General features: G+C 41.4%; 2 protein-coding genes across 2 annotated transcripts in view; one reads left to right on the top strand and one right to left on the bottom strand.

Annotated features, from left to right (window-relative positions):
• Positions 1-21,326, top strand: part of mfsd14bb (major facilitator superfamily domain containing 14Bb) — a 59,903-nt gene extending 38,577 nt beyond the window's left edge. The window contains exons 7-12 of the mRNA XM_084327515.1: positions 2,018-2,131; positions 4,846-4,917; positions 6,458-6,570; positions 7,207-7,304; positions 11,013-11,158; positions 15,175-21,326. Coding sequence (XP_084183641.1) covers positions 2,018-2,131; positions 4,846-4,917; positions 6,458-6,570; positions 7,207-7,304; positions 11,013-11,158; positions 15,175-15,402 — 771 coding nt within the window. The 3' untranslated portion in view covers positions 15,403-21,326. The remainder of the gene's footprint in view (positions 1-2,017; positions 2,132-4,845; positions 4,918-6,457; positions 6,571-7,206; positions 7,305-11,012; positions 11,159-15,174) is intronic.
• Positions 21,327-22,338: 1,012 nt separating this feature from the next.
• lrrc2 (leucine rich repeat containing 2) overlaps positions 22,339-23,824 on the bottom strand; it is a gene marked incomplete at its 5' end in the record, with an annotated part of 32,640 nt that continues 31,154 nt past the window's right edge. The window contains 3 exons of the mRNA XM_084317893.1: positions 22,339-22,418; positions 22,612-22,763; positions 22,968-23,120. Coding sequence (XP_084174019.1) covers positions 22,369-22,418; positions 22,612-22,763; positions 22,968-23,120 — 355 coding nt within the window. The 3' untranslated portion in view covers positions 22,339-22,368. The remainder of the gene's footprint in view (positions 22,419-22,611; positions 22,764-22,967; positions 23,121-23,824) is intronic.

Raw genomic sequence — 23,824 nt, 5'->3', positions numbered from 1 at the left:
TTAGCAAAAATCTGCGTTGCAAACCAATTCAAAATGGCAGAGCGGTTCCCATTATAAAGAAATAACTGTACTTGCAGTATATTTCATTCACTGTTCTTGCTGCACGCCTGGTGATACTAAATCCAAATTGAACTCTGCCATTGGAAAGAGTAGATTTGGCCTGATCCATAGATGTGCAACTTGGCTATAATAAGGTAATTTATATGCCTGATATTCTATAATAATATTTCAAATTGCATGTGTCCGGGTGGCAGAATTCAGTACAAAACCTTCTGTTTAATCATCTTCCCTTTATTCATTTGCTTAGATTTTCTGTACACATAATCCCAAGAAGGTGCTGAACGAGCTCAACCAGTTTTCCATGACTGGTCATTTTTAGCATGGTGTTATTCACCGTCAAAGATGCAAAGAAAAATCATAATTAATATTCTCCTTTATTTCATCACAATTTACTCAAGCCTAGTAACAGACAAAATATTTCTGACACTGGGAATACATTCCCTGAGATCCATAGATGCCCCAAGAACATGCAAATGGACCTTGTAGAAGTGGAGCAATCTTCCATTTACTTAGGTATGTATTTTTAGGCCGATTTTCAGAAAATTGGGCTAGGGCTTAACAGGTTAAGCTATAATGTCCAAACAGAGAAACTCCCACCACCTAAAGAATGCTTATTATACTTTGTTTTATCCATGTTGAGAGTGAATAACAGGTAGGCAGCGAGGTGCAATGTAGCGCTTGCTCAACACGAAAAAAGTCGGTGGACACCGCCTGGTGCTGAAATAACAAACGAGCAGTGTGGTATGAAATTAAAACACCAGTTCAGTAAGTCATTCAAACTGTATCTTTATTTATACATGACTGTGATGGCACCACACACATGTGAACAGTAACAATGCAATTAAACTGAAGTCAAATCGGAGCAAAAAAGCTGAATCCGCTTCAAGAAGATGCGCTACATTAGGTATATAAGGAATTACAACGAGACATTTATTAACTAAATTAAAGATACAATTAGGCTTTTAACCCTCTAAAACCCGGGCGCAACACTAGACATGTTTTGTAAAACATTAAATATCTTTGGATCAGTTTGTGATAAAGACTTGCTTTATTGTATCGGAATCGATTGTCATCTCAAAATTGAGTGCATCTCTCCGAGATTGCGCGGATGTAAAGCATAGAATCTTGAAATATCTAGATTGGCTGTTTTCTCTGGACTGCATCTAATCCACTGTATCTATTTATCATATATCTATGTCTGTCACTATAGCCAATGGAAATGCTAGAAATGGTCACGTGGACTGGGAGAGCCAATGGAAAATCCCTATCACTTCTCAATAGTCCAGTGCACTGCACTCCACAGAACGGGCCGCCAGATAAACTCATGGTTGCGCGTAATGTAGGATAGACCGATAGAGAGAGGCGCTTGTCTCTGGTTTTATAATAAAATGGCAAAAAGACCAAGGTATAATGTTCAGTGCAAACATGTATGTCGTTCAGTTTATTATGCCACCTATGCAGCTTGTTTATTTTGATCCATTCTCTGCCTCTGCCACAAATGTATGTCTTAGTTATAAGGTGGTCTGTCAGAGTTAAAATTATTTCACTATCAATATATCAAATTAGCCGTTCCCATATAATGGCTTGGGGAAAATGTGGCCCGAGGCCAAACTTAATTGCCGACCTCTGCTCTAGAGCAAGCTGATCCAGAGCTATAGACTGACCTTTAACCCCTAACACTACCCCCTGACCTTTAAAACCTGACCCATTGGTTTTTGCGCCTGGTGAAGAAAAACAATTCCTTGTAATGCCTAATCTCTTACCTGTGACCCCTAACCCACGACGATGACTGTGCAGTCACCATGTATTCATGGTCACTTTGCATCTCCAAAATGTTTTCGGTGTTATGTTCATGGAAAGGCTCAATGTCCTAACTGAGCAGTCGGTGGTACATTTATTGATGAATTGATAGTTTTGTTTGATTCACCTTTTGACTCTGTTTGTCTTGTCTGTTCAGTCTCTGCGTCGTGTGGGGAAGGACACCACAGTGCTTCTAATCTGTGTCACAGTGTTCCTGTCTTATCTACCAGAGGCTGGCCAATACTCCAGCTTTTTCCTATACCTCACACAGGTAAGATACTGACAGACAGTACTCCAGCTTCTTCCTATAGACGGACAAGTTATTACTATTATTACATAGACATTATCTGTGATATATCCCTATTATTCTGGTGAACTACATGAGATTGGAGATTGGGATACATTAGGTTAAATGAGATTATGGTTAGGTCAAGGAATGATTGATTGATTGAAAACTTTATTAACAGATTGCAGAATGGGTACAGTACAGCTCAATACATACAATTGTTAAGGGGTTGCAGACCAGAGAAAGACTTTCGTCTTGTTTACATCAGGTCCCCCATTTTCAATTCATCATAACATATATGACATACACGACATACAGATAGACAGTACTGCTACATCTATACATTTATAACATACCAGATTTGCAAATACAGTACTGTTTGTGATACAAAAATAGTCCAGAAAAGAGAGTATATACATTTGACGTAGAAACTGTACATTGGAGGAGGTTGGGTAGGTGGGGGGGGGGGGGGGGGGGGCTTAGGGGGACTGTACATTGGAGGTGGGTGGGGTGGGGGGTTGGGTTGGAGGGGTGGGTGGGTGGGGGACACTGTACAACTGTACAAGCAAAACTGTACATTGGAATATTGACAACCATACTTGGTCATTTACTGTACATTGGAGGGGGTTGGGTTAGGACATTTACAGGGGCCAGTTTCGAATTGCAGTCTCCCGTAGGTGTTCTTTGAGAGTGGTTTTGAAAGTGGGTAGTGATTCACATTCCTTTACAGCTTTGGGTAGGGCGTTCCACATTGATGTGGCATAATTGGCAAGTGTGCCAGTGCGTTTCTTTTCCTATTTAGCTGATACAGGTGAGTGATTTTTACTCCTGTATCAAACGGGTGAATTTGAATAGTTTGGGTCACACTAGAGTTACACTTGACCACGTGTACTGGTGGTGTTGTATTATCACCTGGGGCAGGATGACAGCAAGGTAACTGGGGAAATCTTTATGATACAGTACCCGCTTACGATACATATTGTTAGATCCTGATCAATCTGGCCAGTATCACGTCGTCTTGTGTTATCCTCTCTCCATCCAATTCCTCTGCGTTGTGTAATTTTAATGGTCCTGACGTCTCAGATACTGGCTGAATATATCCTTATCTCTCCCCGTTAGTACGATCCGCAAACCATAATAATTCTCCACCTCCGTAAGAATTCGACACTTCGACACAGCGTAATACCTTACGATGAAAAGCGTTGTTTATTGATATAAACAGAAACCTCAGCTCAGATGTTAAAGGGGAACTATCTTATAAATGACCTTTTCCAGTGTTTAGGGTTATTTTCTAGCTATGTGGACTTATAGTAATAGGATCTATGTCTCTAATTCTCGATTTGGCGCATTCTTCCAATTCTCCCCTCACAATAATGTCCCTCCCTCAAGTGAGTCATCTGAAAATTAGCCTATATGGGACGTCATATGGTGCGTAAGCGTATTTGCATAATAACACCCGCCCCCTCTAGCTGCCCGCCGAGCGAGAGAAGCAGAGAACTGTAAACGCTCTGCGTGTCTCCCTCTCCCTCTCGAGGAAGTCCACCACCGTGCTGCGCTACAGCTCATGCTCCCAAACCGAGAGAGAACTGTAAACGCTCTGCGTGTCTCCCTCTCGAGGAAGTCCACCACCGTGCTGCGCTACAGCCCATGCTCCCGAACCGAGAGAGAGAGAACTGTAACACTCTGTGTGTCCTCCCGGCTCCCTCTCCCGGGAGGACACGCAGAGTGTTTACACTTTTTTTTTCTCTCTCTCTCTCTCTCTCTCTCTCTCTCTCGCTCTCGCTCTCGCTCTCGACTGACTGTCACTCAAAGTGCTTATGGGCGGAGCCAGGCCATAACAGCCTGATTTCTTGTGGCTGAAAAATGATGGGTTTGAGTACTTGATTAGAAATATAAACCAATGCATTTTTTTTTTTTTTAAACGTACAGATGTCTTCAATAGACTGACAGGAATTGTTTAAAGTTGCCCAAATAGTGCTAGGAATAGTAAAATAGTTCCCCTTTAACAGATTGTATTGTCCTTGAAGAGTCTATTCTAATGATCTTTCGGTGTGTTCAGTCTATTGTCCTTTTGCTATTCAGTCCGATAGTGGTCAGGCCTGGTCGTCAGCCAAGACCATCCTCGTGGTAGCCGAAGCTAATGATGATGTGGCATCCTCCCCCCCCCCCCCCCCCCCCCCCTCTGTGATAAGAGGAGAGAGTCCCTTGGTCTCTTCCCTCCTGTGGGATTCGTTTCTTTGGTCTGCCTTACACCCGGAAACACCGTCCGCTTTATAGGATCTTCGTCATAGAAACGATAGCCCCGCCCCTCTTCTGGTTGTCATGCGACGCGCCGTCATGACAACCGCGTTTAACCTTTACACACATTTCAAAACGTTTCATTCACTGTCAAAACCTCAATCGCGCTCTGCCTCTGTGCCCTGTGCTATCTTTGTTGTGTCTTCGATCGGAATTCAAAACAAACACCCTCGCTGGCAGTGTGCTGCTATCCTGAACCACCGTTCTATCACCGTCTTCTAAGCCAAGCACATTTCGACCTCTCTGACCCGGCACCGTTTTAGCTGTGGTCATCTCCCCCCAATCTATACATCACATACATTGAATAAACCCCGTTTTCTCTCAATATGGTACAACCAGATTTGATACTTGGATTGTAATTTCAGTTCGGTCTTTCCTTTTTTTTTTTTTTTTTTTTTCAGGTGATAGAGTTTACCCCTGCAGCTATTGCTGCCTTCATCGCCATGGTGGGCATCCTCTCCATCATTGCTCAGGTAATGGATTCTGCTGTTGGCCACACCTCTTTTCCCACCAAACAGTCTTTGAATACACATGTTGTTTCCGCATCTAAATAGATGGGATGGTATTTAGTAGGGCTGACCCCGACTAGTCGCAAGGAGCCGTAGTCGACTGCCAACCTCTTAGTAAAGAAAAAAAAATTATAATTAAAAAAAAAATATATATATATATATATATATATTTTTTTTTTAATCGTTCTTTCCAAAAGCAAAGAGGCCTATAAGCGTGGCTAACGCTAATGGTGCACATACCAGCGAGGCTAACTGCCTAAGAAAACGGGCACAGTCAGCGGCACTGAAAGATGACTTCACACACTAGACATATTTCATTTCAGCCTTTATTTAAAATCGTAAGCTTCTGAGCTTTCCCTCATTTACAGAAACGACGATTGTACAATGTAAACAGTACATAATACAAGCAATATTCACAGAAAATTTAACATGAGTAAAAATAAAAAAACTTTTAAAATGATTAAAAAAGATCAGCTAAAACAGTTACAGGTCAGTTACACAATGGTCTGAAATCATGCGTTTAAACATACCAAGGGAAGGGAGAACCTCCAATTTCAGAGAATTGGAGGACATTCCATGAGTTAGAGGCATCAAAGGAAAAAGCTGACTTCCCTAGATCAGAACAAACTTGAGGGACCCTAAGAACCATCCAGTCATTCGATCGAGTTGAATAGGTTCCCAATATTCCAATCCAACAGTGAAGAGATATAAACAGGTTGTTTACCGATAAGGGCTTTAAAAATAAATAAATACCAGTGTTTGTTGCGCCTTTCTGTAAGAGAAGGCCAACCCACCCTATCATACAGGACACAATGGATGGATCAAGATGTATCCATCAGTGGACCAATTGCATGCTTTCGCAGAGGACAAGAAGCCTTCAGTCGACTTCTTCAGACATTAAGCACCCCCCCCCCCCCCCACCAAAAAACAAATAAATACATCTTTAATCTTTCAATTAATTGGCATTCGGGGGGGGGGGGGGATTAGGTAGTCGACTACCAGTCGACTATCTGCAAATTTTGGCCAATCAAAGTCGACTATACAAATCCTTAGTCGGGGACAGGCCTAGTATTTAGTCGATCTGAATCGAAAAATATTTCCGTGGAGATAAATGCTTCATAAAAGTGCTTTTCATTCATATCACTAGACAGTGGCTTGGGAGGTAGAGCAGTCGTCTGGTAATCTGGAGGTTCCCGGTTCGATTCCCGCTCCGCCCGGGTTGTGTGTCAAAGTGTCCGTCCGTCAGTGTGTGAGTGAATGGGTGAATGTGAAGAACAAAATTGTAAAACGCTTTGGATAAAAGCACTATATAAAATGCACCATTTTATTATGTGCCTATTGCAGTGTTTCTCAAACATTGGGTTTTCTCCCCACAATCCCTTGCTCATACTCTACCTCCCTCCTTTGTTCCTTCTCCACCCTCTTCTTTCCTTCATACCTCCCTCTCTCACTATCCTCCCTTGCTCCCCCCCTTCTCTCTCTCTCTCTCTCTCTCTCTCTGTAGACTCTGTTTCTCGGTATCCTGATGAGGACCATTGGGAACAAGAACACAGTCCTACTGGGCCTGGGCTTCCAGCTCTTTCAGCTGGCCTGGTATGGCTTCGGATCAGAGCCATGGTGAGTGCAGTGTCTCTCTGATGCGTTATGGTTTCACCTATGGCACGGCATTACATTCTAGACCTGGGGCTATATGGGAGAAAATAAAGAGCATGATATTCAGAAGGAATACAATTTTGATAACGATTCACGTTATCTGCTTTAGGTATGGTTGATCACATCATGTTAGATGATCTGAATCCATGTTCATCACATTGTACCACATTGTAATGGAAAATGTGATGGTGTCAAACTGAAATTGTAATTTCCAATGGCATTCTGAAATATTTCAGACTACATTTTTACTTTTATCATTTATTTAGACAATATGTACGTCTATTCTGCATCGAACATTGTACATATGTCTATACTGAACACTGTGACCTCATTTTCTACTTCTAAATTACATGCTATACTATGTTATTTGATACTATCTTGTCTAGCACAGTCTCTGGAGCGTAACAGTAAGAAGCATTTTGTATGAAAGTATTCTGTACTTCTGTATGACAACTATTAAAGAAACTTGAAACTTGAATAAAATTGTGTATCTCGATTTACAATATCAGATCCACAATGTGATGTGAACAAATAAATAGACTATAAATTATACATTTGGGTAATATTGCCCAGCCCTAATGTGTGTGTATGTGTTAACAGGATGATGTGGGCAGCAGGGACGGTAGCAGCCATGTCCTCCATCACATTCCCTGCTGTCTCTGCCCTGGTGTCCCGCAGTGCAGCGCCTGACCAACAAGGTGACTGTGACCTTTAACCTCTTAACAGGCGGGCAGAAAAGTGGCAATTCTTTTTTTTACTTGAACTTGAGGACTGCATACTTTTTTTTGCAAAGCTTATCTTTATACTTATAGCACATGCATGAGCCTGGTCTCTTTTGAAAGATAACATTCTGAAGTTACTAATGCAAAAAAGGAAAATCACTTTTAGTGCTAATGAAATAGAGTAACGGAGGTCTGAACTTGAGTTCAACTTGAACTTGTGTAATCAAATGTTTCTGTAGTGGTCCAAATTTGATCAAAATCCATTCAGAAATGGTTCTTTGAGAGATATCCGGGTAAACCGTGTGCCAAAAAAAAGCTCTCCAGAATCCTATTTTTTCGTCCACGGCCATTCATTCTAAATGTTTTTCACTTATTTATTTATGTTTGGCGAAAAATGCAGCCCGAGCCACTAGACGCTTGCAAAATGCTGTGACTTTGTGCATTCCAAGGTTAATTGTCTTATATAATCAGTATTCACGCCAAGAAGGAATGAGAGCTGTTTGATTTGCTATTCACTTTCACCGCTGACAGTTGATTGGCTAAAATGATAAAAATTATGCTGCATCCATTGACTTCACTGGAGGTATCATTCCACACATGCAGCACCCCACAAGTCTCGTTGTAGTCCAGAGAAAGCGGAAACCCAGGGCTTTCGATGGACGTCTACATTTCATAAAACTACCCAGCTCACACCAGCCGCCTACAATTATTTTTTCCTTACAAGCATTGACTGAATGTCGTGTTTATATCTCACGGGTCAAACAAACCTCAACGTTATTGCCATAAAATACAACGTATATTGTTTCTTTACCTTTCCGTGAACGTCTAAAACGCGTCTAAATCCGGTAAAAAAAAATCTCGATTATCAGGAAGTAACTGTACTTACAGTAGATTTCATTCAGTCTTTGCTGCCCTCTACCGGGCGCCTGGTGGTACTAAATCCAGATTTAACTCTGCCATTGGAAAGGGGAGATTTGGGCCGATCCATAGATGTATGACGTGGCCATAATAAGGTAATTTATAGGCCTGATATTCTATATTCATATTTCATATAGCATATGTCCGAATGGCAACATTCAGTCTTCAATCTTCCATTTACTTGGGTATGTACTTTTAGGTAAATTTTCTGAAAATATGGCTAGGGTATAACAGGTTAAGATAAATATTTATTATCTTTTAAATAAGAATTATTTTCCTGCTTCCATTTCAGATGGACTTTTAAGTGTCCCTGACATTACCGCGTTACACATGAGTGTCCCATGTCATCGTTGTAAAGGCCTGCCTTGTCTGAGTATTTAAACCCCACCCCCACGGCTCGGATCGCCTCAGAAAACACACCAGCCCATTTCCAATGGAGTGCAATAGCTCCGCAAGGCAGTAGAGGGCGGTGTTGACCGTCAGCCAGCTCAGACAGGGTCTGAAGGGTCTGCAGAGGCTGCAGACATGAATTATGAATAGATATAGCGAATAAACTAAATAACGATCCCAAAAACGAGTTAACTCTTTGTTGGCGCTGAACGCATGGCGGGCAATAACGAGTTAACTCGTCCTTGGCGCAGATTGTGTTAACAGTCCTGCAAACTTTGCATAAAACGCCTGTCGATTGCATACTGAAAGTAAATTGGACACTATTCTGGAACCATTTGTAGCAGATGCACAAGTCTGGCCTCTTTCAAAAGGAATTGTCTTAGAGTTAGAGGTTTGAACACTGTTAAAATATTTTTTATATATATTTTCTTTTTTATCTGAATTATTTAGCAAACGGATGCCTCCAGATCTATCTACTCTATAGTTATTAGCTGAAAACACTGCTGGGGCCATAGCCTGACGTCTTACCTAGAACATGTCCAAAATCTATAACAATATCACAAAGAATTTGTGTTTTACACATCTTTATGTAATGGTATGTTTAGGCTCTTTTCCAAACATTTTGTCAGGAGTCGACACTCCCTCAGAGTCCCCTCTCCCCCTACCCCACAAATCTCTTGTCTCACCCCCTTCTCACACAACAACAGATCAGTGCAACAACAGTTTAGCGCAGTTTGCGTGAGAACTTGCGGTCGAGAGAGTGAACAGTTTTAAGTACCTCAGAGTCCACATATCCGAGGACTTGACATGGACCACACACATTGACAGTGTAGTGAACAAAAGCACGACAACGCCTCTACTTCCTTAGGCGCCTAAGGAGGTTCAACGTGAGTCAGAAGATCCTTAACACTTTGAATGCCCATCACGAGAATTCTTTTTTCATTAGCGATCTGAATTCATATTTCATCAACCGAGTCTACCGTTGGTAATCCTGCCCCGCCAGGCACTCAGATGTGAAAAAAGCGCCCCCTATCGTCTCCCAGATGGTAATGCACCATTTTGGATTGGACTCGATGAAAATGGATGAGAAAAAAAACCCTCCGGAATCCACATTTTACTTCTCACGCATGTAACCGGAGCCGATCAGATTCATTCTGGACCCTCAGCACAGCGTGTAATATGTGTTTTACAGTATACCCGTGGGATCAATAAAAGGATTGATTTTTGGAATGGCGATCAGGAATTGGAATAATCCATTTGGATACCATCTGATCTCGGGTAAGGAATCTATTTTACCAGTCTTAGGATAATCAGACCAGTTTTCACGGAGATATAAGCTTTTCCTCTATAATGTGATATGGCTGTTTGACTGTAAGAGCGATCAGGAACTGAGAGAATCTATTTTCAGCGCGCGGCACCAGCATGCACACGTACACATATACTATCGATAATCTTTGAAAACTATTCATAAATAGGCCGAAAAATGACATCGTTCTAGAATATTACAGTACTGGGCGATTATCATGGAAACTTTTTTTTCTTCGTGAAAACGAGGGCTTTTCAAAATGCTATAAAACGGAAATGAACCGATAAAAAAACAATCCGCTTCGACAATGTTGACTGGAAATGAGTCATTGATAATGCGACGGGCAGATTAGACACATAGCCATAATTTAAAACATAGATTAGGCGATATTAATGCTAACATTGCAGTGGATGGTGGGCATTCAAGCACTAAATGTGCGCCCCCTGCTGGGCACTGAAAGTGTTAAGAACTTCTACTCATGCACAATAGAAAGCATCCTGACAGGCAATATCACCTCCTGGTTCGGGAATAGCACTGCACAAGACCGTAGCAGAGTACAGAGAGTGGCCCGTTCAGCCAAACGCACAAATGGAGGTGGGCATCCCACTCTCCAAGACATTTACAACAAGCGTTGCATGGGGAAGGCTAAGAGAATAATGAAAGACTCCAGCCACTCAAACAACTGCCTCTTTGAACTGCTGCGGTCAGGCAAGCGATTCCGGAGTCTCATGGCAAGCACAGAGATACTCAGAAGAAGCTTCTATCCCCAGGCCATCAGGATGCTAAATGAACAATAACACTATGAACAATAACACTATGTAAAACAAACCATCAAATACACTCACAGCACACACATCCACACGCACACACTCATTTAAACAAACAACACACACACACAACATTAGTATGACAACTAATAAAGAAACTTGAACTTGAGAAACTTGATAACAGTGTGACACCGACAGACGGCTGTAAAATGTGTCACGGGCCGTCGGAACATTAAGTGGTTAACAGGAGTGGTCCAGGGCTGGTTCAGCCTTCTAACGCTGTGTGTGTGTTTTTTTTAACAGGAGTGGTCCAGGGCATGATCACGGGTATCAGGGGACTGTGTAACGGATTTGGCCCTCTCCTCTATGGCTTCATCTTCTTCCTGTTCAACGTAGAACTGAATGAGTTGGATCCTGTGACAGGAAAAACCTCACCGGATGCCACTGTGGTCAGTACACACACACACAAGAGTTGACAAGATAATGCAGAGGTGGTAACATGCGCAGACACAACAACGCTAAACAGGCAAACATACTGTGACTGACTGACATGACCGCATTAGTTTGAGAGATACACACTGACAAACATTCACACAAGACACACACGCATAAACACAGAGAGGACCCTGTACTAGCCAACAGGCCATAGGAGAATATAGATATACCTACCAGTGCCCAGGAGCATTTTGTAAATACTTTTCATGGTTTGTTTTATCCTACTCGGGTAGGAGATGGGTGGGGCATGGCACATGGGACTATACAATGAGTGCCAGATGTTTTTAGCCAGTTAGAGAACAGTCTTTGAAAGTCAGTTTAGTATACTTTTCAGTGATTGACACCTTGACACTTTTCCAAAGTGTTCTGATGTGGTAAACTCAACCCATCAGGCACTCCATGTCAAAAGTCAAGAATTATTTGGAGATACTCAGCACAATGTAGCCCTCATAAAGGGCTCTACATGCTCGAGCAACTGCGACGCGACTGCGACACAACTGCAACACAACATGGTTGCAGATGTCGCAGAGGGTGTTGCGAGGATGTTGTGTACCTATCCCCAAAATCTAACCCGAGCGACTGCAACACAACCGTTGCGTTGAAGTTGCATAGCGTTGATTGGTTTCTTAGTGAATGGGGGCGGGGCTGTCATATAATAATATTGGTTCCGCAGGCAGGAATACTATCCTTGATAGTTAACGTAATTTATACAAATTGAAGTATTGATATCTTCCTAACGAATCATTCAAAAAATATACAGTCAACTGGAATATGTTAGTTTTTTACACATATGTTTGATTATGTAATTGGTTTGTCATGACAAACCAATAAAAAATCGCTAATTGACGGGTGGTTATCCTATAGCCCTAGTTATATGTACATTTCAACAAAGTGGAGCTGCAGGGGAAGACTTCCATAGCATACGCCTTCAAATCATCTTACCTTGACGATTAAAAGCCTCCACAATTTAGTAAACAGTATTCCCATGGCTGGTCTTGATATTTTACGATGCCAGCTTGTGAGAATTCGTTGTAGCCACCCAACTAACGTTAATGTCATTCAGAATTTATTTACATAGAGCTAACGCACAGTAATGTTAATATAATTACATGCATCATTGTTTACAATGAACGGGTGGGGCTAATCGAAAGGACTGGACACAGGGACAAGTTAAACAGCAATCAATTAATTTAATACAACAGGTAGTTTTGATCTGCATTTTCGTGCCTACGACCGCGCCACAGGGATATACGGCTTTGTTGAGCTCTCTCCTGCCGATTAAAATCAGCAGCTCTTCCTCAAGTGCCTGTAGCTGCCTGCATTTGCACAACGGCGTCCATCCCTGGTGCTAGCTAGCGTTAAAACTAACCTAAAGTAAGTTAGTTGTTCACCAACAATCTCAACATTTGTATTTAGCGTCACCGTCAGCTCAAAAACACTGAACCGGCAGCAGCAATAATACTTCCGGTCGGGGGGTTTCAAAGTAAAAGAGCGACGTCTAAAACACTGGAAAGACATTTATTTTGTACATTCATTTTACATTTATTTGTACAATGTTGCATAGGCTACGCGTGAATGTTGCAGAATCATAAAGGCAGAGTGTCTGCAACATTGTTGCGTTGTCGATGTGTCGCAGTTGCTCGAGCATGTAGAGCCCTTAACACACTCCTTTCCTCTGTGGGGACTGGGGGTTATTGTGTGAGATCATATGAGATCACCTGACTCCGATTATGACGGTCACATTCCACACACACACACACGTCTCAGTAAACCTCGTGTCCATGTTGCTTACATCTCTGCCTAGCATCCCTCAAGTCACAAGTCTTCAGAATTCAGGGGTGGAAGAAAAAGGTTGTAGCAGCCTATGTTGATGTTACATTCATCCTAAATTGACTTGCCCTAGGCCTGAGCAGTCAGGAAAATATGGCTCGTTTTCCCCCGGTAGGCCTTGAATGTAAACGGGTGGACACAGGAAAACGGACAAGTATTCAAAAGTAACAATATTTATTCACACAACTAATTTAAAGAACAAAGAATAATGGAGAGCTGGGTGCTCCAGTCTCCATGGTTCAGGATATAAATAACAAAAAGGAAGCACATGGACAAAAGGGCAACAAATGGCCAAAATGGAGGAAAAGTTCAGAGCACAAATGAAGGAGCACTTCTGGTGAGGCTCTGGAGATCAAGTGATGAGCGACAGCTGCAGACTGCACACTCTGAGCTGCTTTCATAGGGCGTGGTGCCTCATCACCACACCTCTGCAAAGGATAAGAGAGGCCATTTTAATTACAAGAAAACAAAGAAACAGTGTCAATCACAACCACCAATTAGTGACAACACACTTCAACCACAATGTGAATATGCACCACAGACAGTAAGTATCCCTCCACCATGTGAAAGTAAGTTGATTTGGCCTAAAAGAAAATGTGCTTGCAATTTATATCTCTGCCATTTCTCCCTCCCATATATGATATAGGCATATAACCAATTCAATGGAGGGGGGAGATTTGATGGGACAATCACTGGAATATTACTCCAAGTTGGGAGGTTTTTAAGAAATTTAAATAACTGACTGCAGAGCAACAATGTGCTTAGGAAAGGGCTTTAATTGGGCTAATAATTGTTTTGTTAATGCTTGCGATTATGAAAAGGCATGGGCTGCCGAAGGGGCATGGAGAGCCCACATTATACTGATGCATATCATCCCATAAGGTTACATGAAGCTGTAATAAACACACAGCATGTCTTATGTAAAGAGCAAAAGATTCACTCCATTGTAACTGTAGGTTAAGTAGCCTTCAAATACAAAGTAAAAGTAAAAGACCTCCATAGTGCTGAGTACGCCTGGGTTAGTCTACTTACTCCTGGAAACCTTAAATCATTATAAAAGGTCTTATTTATTAAAAGAAAAAAAGATTAAACCTTTTTTTTTTCACAATAGACTTGGCAATCATTATTTTGAATGTTTGACCGGAGGTCCAATGATCTTGTTGCTTAACACTCCGCAGCTGAGCCACAAGCCATTCAGAGAAGTTTGCCTTTTTATCTGCATCGTCTACTAATTAGTCTCTCGATTGTCTTGATTGTCGTAATTTTGTGGCACACACTGAAGAGAGAGAGAGACACACACTGGCTGACCACTTCACATTTCAACAAACACACACACGCACACACGCATCTCTCCCTCACATGAGAAGTGAACGTGATATACAGTATGATTTATAAAAAAGAAAATATAGTCACACTACTAGTTATACTTTTTCATAACACTATAAAAACATGGTTGCAATCTAATCAAATCAAATGTATTTGTAAGGCCCGACAACACACGTTAATGTCCCCATGGGCCGGACACGTCTTCTTTAAATAAGTCAAGAAGAAACATCACAATAAATCAAGAACAAAACAAAAACACCATAAATTCCAAAAGAAATTAAAATAAATCAAATAAAAGCAACACTTCCAGACATACCCCATGCGAAGGTAAGGAAAAACTCACTAAAACGTAGCAATAGGAAAAAATGCACCACAGGCAATGTGGAGGAGAGAAACCTTAGAAGGGCCATTCAAGGGGGGATCTCCCTTCTTAGATGTCGGTGATAGTAGTGTTGCAATAAAACAGGCTAAACAGTTGGTAAGCATGCACTCATAAGTGTAATGACACACCGATAAGTGCATGCAATAGCAACTGAAAATTTTGAAAGATAAAAAATATAGCTGATGGCGGATCTATTTGAGGCAAGGGGGCGGCGCAGAGAGGGTCGCATCCTCCCGGTCATCACGGTTGCAATCTGGTGTAGGTTTTTGGCTGACTGTCAACCAATCCACCAAGTTTGCGTGTAATCGGATAATAAATTGTCATGGTTATGGTCAGACGGACAGACACGAGTGATCACAATTTGAGCTTTGCACGTGGGTGTAATAAATGAGAATTTCTATTTACTTTTTTAATCTCTCCAACTCTCTGTAGAAGTCAGTAATTCCTGGCCCCCCCTTCCTGTTCGGAGCCTGTGCCGTGCTATTGGCGCTTCTGGTTGCCATCTTCATCCCAGACAACGACCGATTGGATGACATCAAGACATGCTCTGCCCGCAAGTCCAGCAGCACCTCTACTGCACTGAATGCCAACAACCCTCTGGCATCTCCTACCAGTGACACAGAGGACATTGAGCCCCTCTTACAGGACAGCAGCATGTGACTGACAGCAATGGTGTCCAGTCACAAATCTGGCCTCCCCCTTCCTTGCTAGTCTCAACCCTTTCCATACATGTCTCGCTCCCTCTTTCTGAACAGGAGTTCGTTCAGGATAATTCATCAATGTTTTTTTTATTTTGTATTTGATTTGAACCAGAATGCTTAACGCTCGGATATTAAAAACACATCAGGTAGACCCAGATGTGAATTTCTTGTGTTGTAGATTAAAATGGGTTTCTAAACTTTCCCAGCCAGGAACCCAAAGGAGTAAGGCAGTCTGTGATCCTGGGACCCAGGCTGATGTAACATGTGACCCATGTTACTATTTTTGCCATGTGGGGACCTAAATCGACTGGTCCCGACACAAAGTCTAACGAAACGAGGGTGTCGACAAAGATGGTGGTCAATTCTACTTGACTGTCTCTTTCTGCAAGGGTGTTTTTTTTTTTGTACCTGTACCCTCCTCCCCCTGAGGACTGTGGACGCGCAGAGATCAAGCACACTCCATCTGAGGCCAGCGATAAGGAGGCTTAATGAGGAAGTGATGAAACCCTTGGAAAGTGAATGCTGACCAAATCATAACCACAGACTGTGTTGTAAAACCTAACTTCTCACCGGAAGGACAAACGAGGAGAGGACTGATCACCACGACACGTCCCCTCCTCGTTTCTCCTCCTTGCCGGTTGCTTTTTATCCTTAAGAATGTTTCATATTAAAAACAGCAGAGAACAGCAGGCCTGGGCAGAATATATATATTTAGGAAATGGTTTCAACAGTTTGATGTGCTTTTTAGGTGCGCTTGATCTATCTTGCCAGACTCTGGAATAGAATCCAACGTCACTGTCCACAAGGTGGAAAATTGCCTTTGGCCTCATCTGGGATGCAAAACAGAAATGTCAGCAAACTACACATAATACACATGTGGCGTCAACTTCAGGCGTGCCGATGGGTCTAATTGTGTTTCACAGGAAAGTCCACAGGCCTCTAATAGTTAAAGGTCATTGGTAGGATAAGATATCAAGCTCTCCTCTTATTTCTCTCTTTTCTTCTCAAATACTTGAAATGTGTCCGGCCGTGCCTGAGCAGCAGGGAATTAGAACATTTAAAATCTTTAGCGATGGAAAAACATGTATATTGGTTCTATAAAGAAGCTTAAGTTTGCTAAGTTGCAGTTTATATGGAACGGGTTGAATTGAAAGTTAATCAATCCCAGCTCTGTTTTAGAGGGGCTCCTCATAGCTTTATGGGTTTTGTGGGGATTGTTTTATCCTGTCTGGCATGATGGATATGAATATGCAAAGTGATAGCCCCACCCACCTGTCACACCAGGCAGGGTGAATCAAACACTCCCAGGTTTGACATCCAGTATGGGCCAGGTGTGGTCTAGTTTTTAATCTAAATTACTGTGCAATGAAACCTCTGTTCTAATCGGATAGCTGTGTAGTTAAGATTTTACGGTTTTTAAAGTGACAAGTTGAAGATCGCATTGGAGAATTTTAATCTTGAAAGGTCAGACAGTTTATTGTTGAGATGCAAAGCACTGTGCCATTTCTTATTTTGCTCTTCTTTTTTTTGTTGCTGCCTTTTTTGTCTCGATGTTTTGAATCTGAGTGAGCAGGACCTTAGTGTTGGACTCTAGCTGAAGTAGTTTGAGGTAAAGAGTCGAGCAGAGACATTCCAAATACGCCCTCCCCCATCTCGGTAGTCATTGATAATAGATTTGCCATCTTGTAGTATGGGCTCCATGCTGTCGGCCTTTCTCTAGAACAAGCAAGTGTTTGCAGTTTGTACTATGTAATGATCTAGAATGATATGACGAGGGAGGATGAGACACAACCCCCTCAGGGAAGCAGTAGAGCACTGGGAGACGACACTACTTACAGTCAGCAGGGTGTCATGCATGGTCTTGGCGGAACATCGGGCCGCTTCATAGATATTGCGGTCAGAAACTCTCTGAAGAGCAGCGTGTGCATTCTGTCACCATAGCAATGCCAATCATCGCAGTGCGGCCCCGTCCGTGTTGTTAGGAAATCTTAGAGGTGCATGGCTACAGGCTCGGACCCTATACACTCAGTCGTACAGGCCACAATTGCACAATATCATTGTTGATGCTGGATAGAGTTTGAAACACGTTTTTACAAGGAGATTAGTCTTCCAGTGTTAAAGGGGAAAGTCACTATGACATCACTGACCCATCCTGGTCTTAACATTCTAGGCAACAATGGATCTAACATCCCCACCCTATTTTCTTGATCCTCCAATCATAACTGTTGCTTCCCTTGGACAAATGTTGTCAATTCACTCAATGACGTTGCAGTGGTGAGATGACGAACTTTTATTAAAAAAAAAAAAAAAAAAATCTTCTATTGTAGAACCACAAGTTCCATAGCAATGGCCATAGAGCAGGATTGTGTAACCAATCTGTATGGCTCTGATCTCAACAGCCCCATGCAGGACTGGATTCACTTCAGGTTTGAGAAGTACTGTGAGATAAAAATTCCTGAGTTGAAAACAGTCAAAAAGGCTGCGGCGAGTAAAAGTTGGTCTAGTATTGGGATGGTAAGTTGAAGATACTTAAACATAGAGGCAATTAAATAATATTGTGAATGGTCATGTTTTCATCAACATACAAACAACATAACAAAAAGGACTCATTTTGAGCTTACTGGCCCAATACTTGATGAATAGACCCCGGTCCTGCTCCCAGCCTTAGTCTGGAATCCTAGCTACCTCAAATCAGAGCCATTACTGAGAGTTCAGCCAGGTTGTACTATGGGAACCATGTTTCTGCCACATCTCTACAAATAACATGCTGGCTCCAAATTTGTAACCGTAACATTGCCACAACAAGATGCTCAGAGGTCTACAGATCAGTTTACATAGAATCAGCAGTTACTTAGCAGTGGGCAGGAGCAGGGTTATGAAAACTGCAGTGTCCAAACACTGTATATACCCTTCTGCCTCATGTGTTGACCAACTCAAAGCACATTATCATCCAAACATGTCTATTGGGTGTTTTATGTTGATACAGTACATATTGATAGCCTTTTTTTTTTTTTTTTTTTTTTTTTTAAGAATAATTTGTTAATTTTGCCATTGATATACCCAGGGCAAGCCATGGCTTTCTCATTCTCTATTGCACAAAACAAAATAAATGTAATTGCTTTTTAATGTTGCCAACAGGTGATTTGTGAGGTGGGCTTTAGATTGAAATGCAGTGTTGTAAATGTGTTGAAAAAGCCCTGAGCAAGCCATGTCCAGCATTGCTGTGGAAAAGTGATCTCATAAGACCAAAAAGAGGAGGATACGATGGAATAGGCTACACTGATTCCTGGATCAGTGTTAAAGCAATGCATGTGCCACAGTGTTTCAAACTAACACCAAGCTTGCATGCCATCAAAGATTTTGGGTGAACTTGGAAATGGTGAAAAGTTCACCTGAAATCCATGAGAGGGTCAGAGTTTCAGTCTATTCATTTGGGACTTTGGTCATCACTGCTGCTTCCTGGAACCTAGTTTTCAAGATATCTTTCTCTATTGAAGATTCTTCCTTATCCAAACTCTGTATACTATCAAAACGTGTGGTTATTAATCTGAAAGTACATATTTTTTTATTTCCTGAAAATCTGACTTCAGGAGATAGAAGGTGTCCCGTGTTTCAAACAGCATCTTGGGCTCTGTCTCCCAGAAGCATCTTTAGCACCAAGATTAACTTTGTCCCATTGGCTAAAGGTACAGATCTACTAGCTACATGTGTCCATGCCTGTGTCTTTTCCCCATCATTATTGGGACGATTCACATCATGACACAGCGAGTTGTCCATTATTGTCACGTAAAATAAGTTTGAAGAAGAAGTAGCCATTGTGCACTGTGTTCCATGGTGCATTGTAATACTCCTCTATCCAGCTCGCATTTTCACCTTTTTAAGAGAAAAGGCCTCGGTGGACCTGTCCCCATACTTTCGAACAAATATGAATTTGGTATTAGATGTTTGATGGGAAACGGCAACCTGGTGTTCACATACAGAGCCATTGATTGCTGCATTTTTATACCCAAAAAGTATTTTACGCTAGAATGTCACAGTGCCCTCTGTAACATTATTGTGGTAACATTTCCAAAATTAGAAAGGCCAGCTGACAGAGAATCACCAGTTACTTAGCAACCTACAGCCATGGAGTAGGGTTGTGGTGCTAACATGGTCTCAGTAAAAAGAAACCGCAGCAACCAAACGATCACTGGCTCTGTGCAAACTGTCCTCTCACTCTCGAGGACTGCTATTCTTATTCAAAATGTCTTATTTTTTTTTTCTGTTCATGGTATTACTTGGAGACTGTTGTGTTACTGGTTTTGAGTCAACGGGCCATCTGACAACACGCTCGAGTGTGAGTGTCGGGTGCTCTTTTCTAATGTGGTCTTGCGTCAAAGAGGAGAGTCTCATGGTTCACACCATGGGTTCTGCATATCCAAATGCCCATCTATGCATCAACCCAAGCTTGAATAGAAAAAGGTCTGCATTTATCATACAAAGTTACAGTGTCCCTTCGTTTTCTTAAAAGCGACCTATTGACCATGTTCACATGGTGGCCATTTTGCTCTTATGTCATGCTCAGGCCGCTATGTGAATGTGTTCACTGCCTGTATTTACAACTGATGACATACCTATTGCTTTTCCATACATGGCTCTTATCCCATAGTGAAGGTCTTATTCTGATAGAAATGTTACTTTGCAAGAACTTATCTGGGTTATTGTAAATGGGACATGTAGTTAACATGCACCAACTCAGGAATATTTAAGTTTACTGAATTATTCTGGGATGTTTGGTGTGCAATGTGCATGTAAATGCAGTGAGGACCTTGGTGAGTTTAGATTCTGACTGCAAACCTTTGATTTTGGTGGTAAAATGGCAAGTTTTTTTAACAGCATTATCTTTGGTCAACCATCGTTGGATTTAGATCAGAAAGTTATTGCTTGTTTTTCACATGAAATTGTATACAGGTTTTAATTATCCTCCACCTAATTAGAATATCGGTTATTCTTCTTTCTCAAAGATGATTGATGTCAGAAACAGGGGAAAAAAGGAGCTATATTTTTATATACAATCATCCCCAAGTAGTTACTGAATGTCTCTGTATCCACCATTGTAATGTAAATGGTATACGTTATTGTACTATACTGTACTCCATCTGCTCAGTTGTATGGAACCTAATTTATGACCTCTCTTGATGCAGAGCCATTGATGGGGGAGCTTAGGCCAGGCTGCACCGTAGAGACGCCATGTTGCTGCAGCTTCTCTACAACTTTGAGTTAACCATAATTATGTTCCCATAACATTTCCATTGTCGAGATACCTCATCTCTGTGTCCTTCATTCTTAAGATCAGCTAAAATAGAGCAGAATTGTGGAGCTAACATGGCAGCCTCTGAAAAGTGCAATGGCCAAAGCTCGTATCAGACTGAATTGACGCCCCTGTTATTAATACAGACCTGTTCTAGATCTCCGGTTAGGAACCAAGTATTTTTTGGAGTTCTCTTTTCTAATGCAGCACTTCTTGCTATATATCTATATATATTGATAAGATTTCCTCTCTGGCTAGTTTATTTTTAGCCAATTATAATCGCTAAAACAGTAAAAGAAGAGAAATCACTTATGCAGTTAAAAGAAAAAGCTGATTTCCAAATGAACTGTGGGGTCATTTGTGTGACTCCGCTGGCAGTGTACATGATGCATATTATTTGCTGATTGTTGCACTTTATTCAAACGTGTGCCTATAATAATATTAATGTTAATACCTGTTGTCTTTTTTTAAATGACGTTGAATGATGTCTACATGGTTTGTGCATTTGTAATTTCTTTCTTTTATCTTATTAAAACCATAATTTTGAATAATATCTATGATAATATTAATAAAGAGAAATGTATGGAATTTGACAGACATCAGATTTCCTTTTGGTAAGACTACTATATTTCTGCTTTGTTTTAGAAAAAGGAGATTACATGCAACCCAAACTCACAACATTGTGAGTACATTATGCGACTTCACCTGCTAAGACACCAAGGCAATTTGTGTACATTAGGTTAAAATGGCAGCAGACAAAAATACAAAGGCAATAGGTACACTTTGTTTATTTACACATTATAGACAAGGATTTCTATAAACATGTTAGCCAGATAATTCAAACATAAGAGGTCATCAGTTCAGACATAGCTAAAAACTTAACATCCAACTAATATTCAAGATTCATAGTCTTCTAGCAAACTGGCTAATCCCTCCTGTTGAAACATCCCTTAGGTGTGAACTGGTGCAAATCAATCCATCACAAACAAATGCTAACAATCACATCTACATTCAGGCCTTTCACCGTTGCACAGCAAAAAGAGTTTGGTCACAACACTACAACTCATGTCATGCCCACATGATACCGTAGTCCATCACAAACTTGACCACACATAATGTACGCATGTTGATACAAAGATAAAAATGCTCTACTGTAATCATAAATAGAATGGCACTATAAATGTGCTCTCAATGTAACTTGGGGAGAACCAGGATACTCCTGTTGAGCTGTACATTACCATGTAGAATAGGGTTTGGTGCGTTACTATAGCATAACAATATTTGATATTTTATTTTCGAATATCTGAATATCTTTGTAAGGAAAGGGTGTCATGGAGCGGCCTTCATTCAAACTGGTCTATTCTCATCCAAAATACACAACAAATTCAGTATTGTTAAAAATACTGTACCTTTGTTTATCTTGCAATACAGTTTACCATTCAGGCCTAATTTCAACACTTGGTATCACATTCCCATAGGTCAGCAGACTGTCCAGCCAGTCCCAAGTGTTTTCTCTAGTCATCTTCATCATTGTCACATCATCACCAACATCATCATCAACCAACGCTTGCTCATTCCAGTAGGTTGTCATTCAGTAGGGTTTTCTCTTCATCCTCTTCATCATCATTGTCTCCATCACAATAATAAGGAGATGGAGACCTTGGTGGTGGAATATGGGACTGTATCTAGAGAGGAACAGAGTAATATAGACAAATCCTTTCAGGCACTTATATTGTGTATATAAAACAACCTTTCTCATTTCAAAAGCTTTTCTAATTGTCATCAGTTTCCATAACTTTTTTCCAGGCCTGGACAACTATATTCTCCAGCCGGCCCTTCCCATGACCGCAGGAACCCCGTCGTAGAGACCCTGCTCACCTCTGTCTTTGAGAGATTCGACATACGCCTGCATGAACTCTTTCTCATTGCTGCTTTTTGTAATTTCCTCTGATTTCATGCTCTCTTTCTTCTCTTCTGCCTCTTTTTTATTCCTCTCCTCGCTCGCTGGGTTGTCATACAGCCTAATGAACCTGCAGAGGGACACAAGACACATCCTGGCTGTTTCTGTTTCTCTGCTCTTAGACAGGATGCGTGTGGGTGTCGAGGACACTGAATCATTTGTGTTAATTACAGCTCAATGAAATTATGTAGATAAAGAAAAAATTGGAACTGGGATTGCTATTTTTAGATTCCTTGCTGCAGTCCTGTTCCTGAGAGGCTGTGGTACGACGTACTTGATGTCTGGGTTGGAGCAGAGCTTGGTGGGGATACAGTTGAGCTCAGCTCCGCTGACGACGATCATCTTCAGGGTGGTGATTTTGCACAGACATTGGGGCAGGTAAGACAGACTGTTCTTATGGACAAACAAAGAGTGCAGCTGCTCCAGCCTGCAACACACACACATACAAAAGCATGCGCATATACTGTACATGTACACACATTTGAACGATTTATTTATATCCACATAATAACTAACAAAACAAGCTATGGACATAATGAACTGTATTATGCAATCAGATATCCAAAGGTCTTTCAATTACATATGTTTACATTGAAAACACAGGACACATTGACTATTATATCAGATACTGAACAAGGCCTTTGAGGCTGACCCCGATTAGTAGAATAGTTGACTAATCGATCGAAAGGAGCCGTAGTCGACTGCCAACCTCTTAGTCGAATTTGAATATTTATCATTTCTTTCATTTTTTTTTATCATTCTTTCCAAAAGCAAAGAGGCCTAGAAGTGTGGCTAACGCTAATGGCGCGCATACCAGCAAGGCTAACTGCCTAAGAAAATGGGCACAGAGGCACTGAAAGAGGATTTCACAGATCTAATGAACACACTAGACTAGACAAATATCAAGATGTATCCATCAGTGGACCAATTGGGTCGGTCGGTCGGTCGGTCGGTCGGTCGCGCTCTCTCTCTCTCTCTCTCTCTCTCTCTCTCTCTCTCTCTCTCTCTCTCTCAAAACCAGTGTTGTTGCCAATCATTGGCACATGCTAGACTGTAATAATCCCCCCCAGAAAAATATAGTTTGCATTTGATATATTGCAAATATTTCACTTTTTGTGTGTGTTTTTTTTA

Source organism: Notolepis coatsorum (assembly GCF_963971535.1).
Source record: "Notolepis coatsorum genome assembly, chromosome: 1".
Taxonomy (NCBI): Eukaryota; Metazoa; Chordata; class Actinopteri; order Aulopiformes; family Paralepididae; genus Notolepis; species Notolepis coatsorum.
Note: the sequence above shows the minus strand (reverse complement) of the source record. Positions and strands in the feature narration are given on the sequence as shown.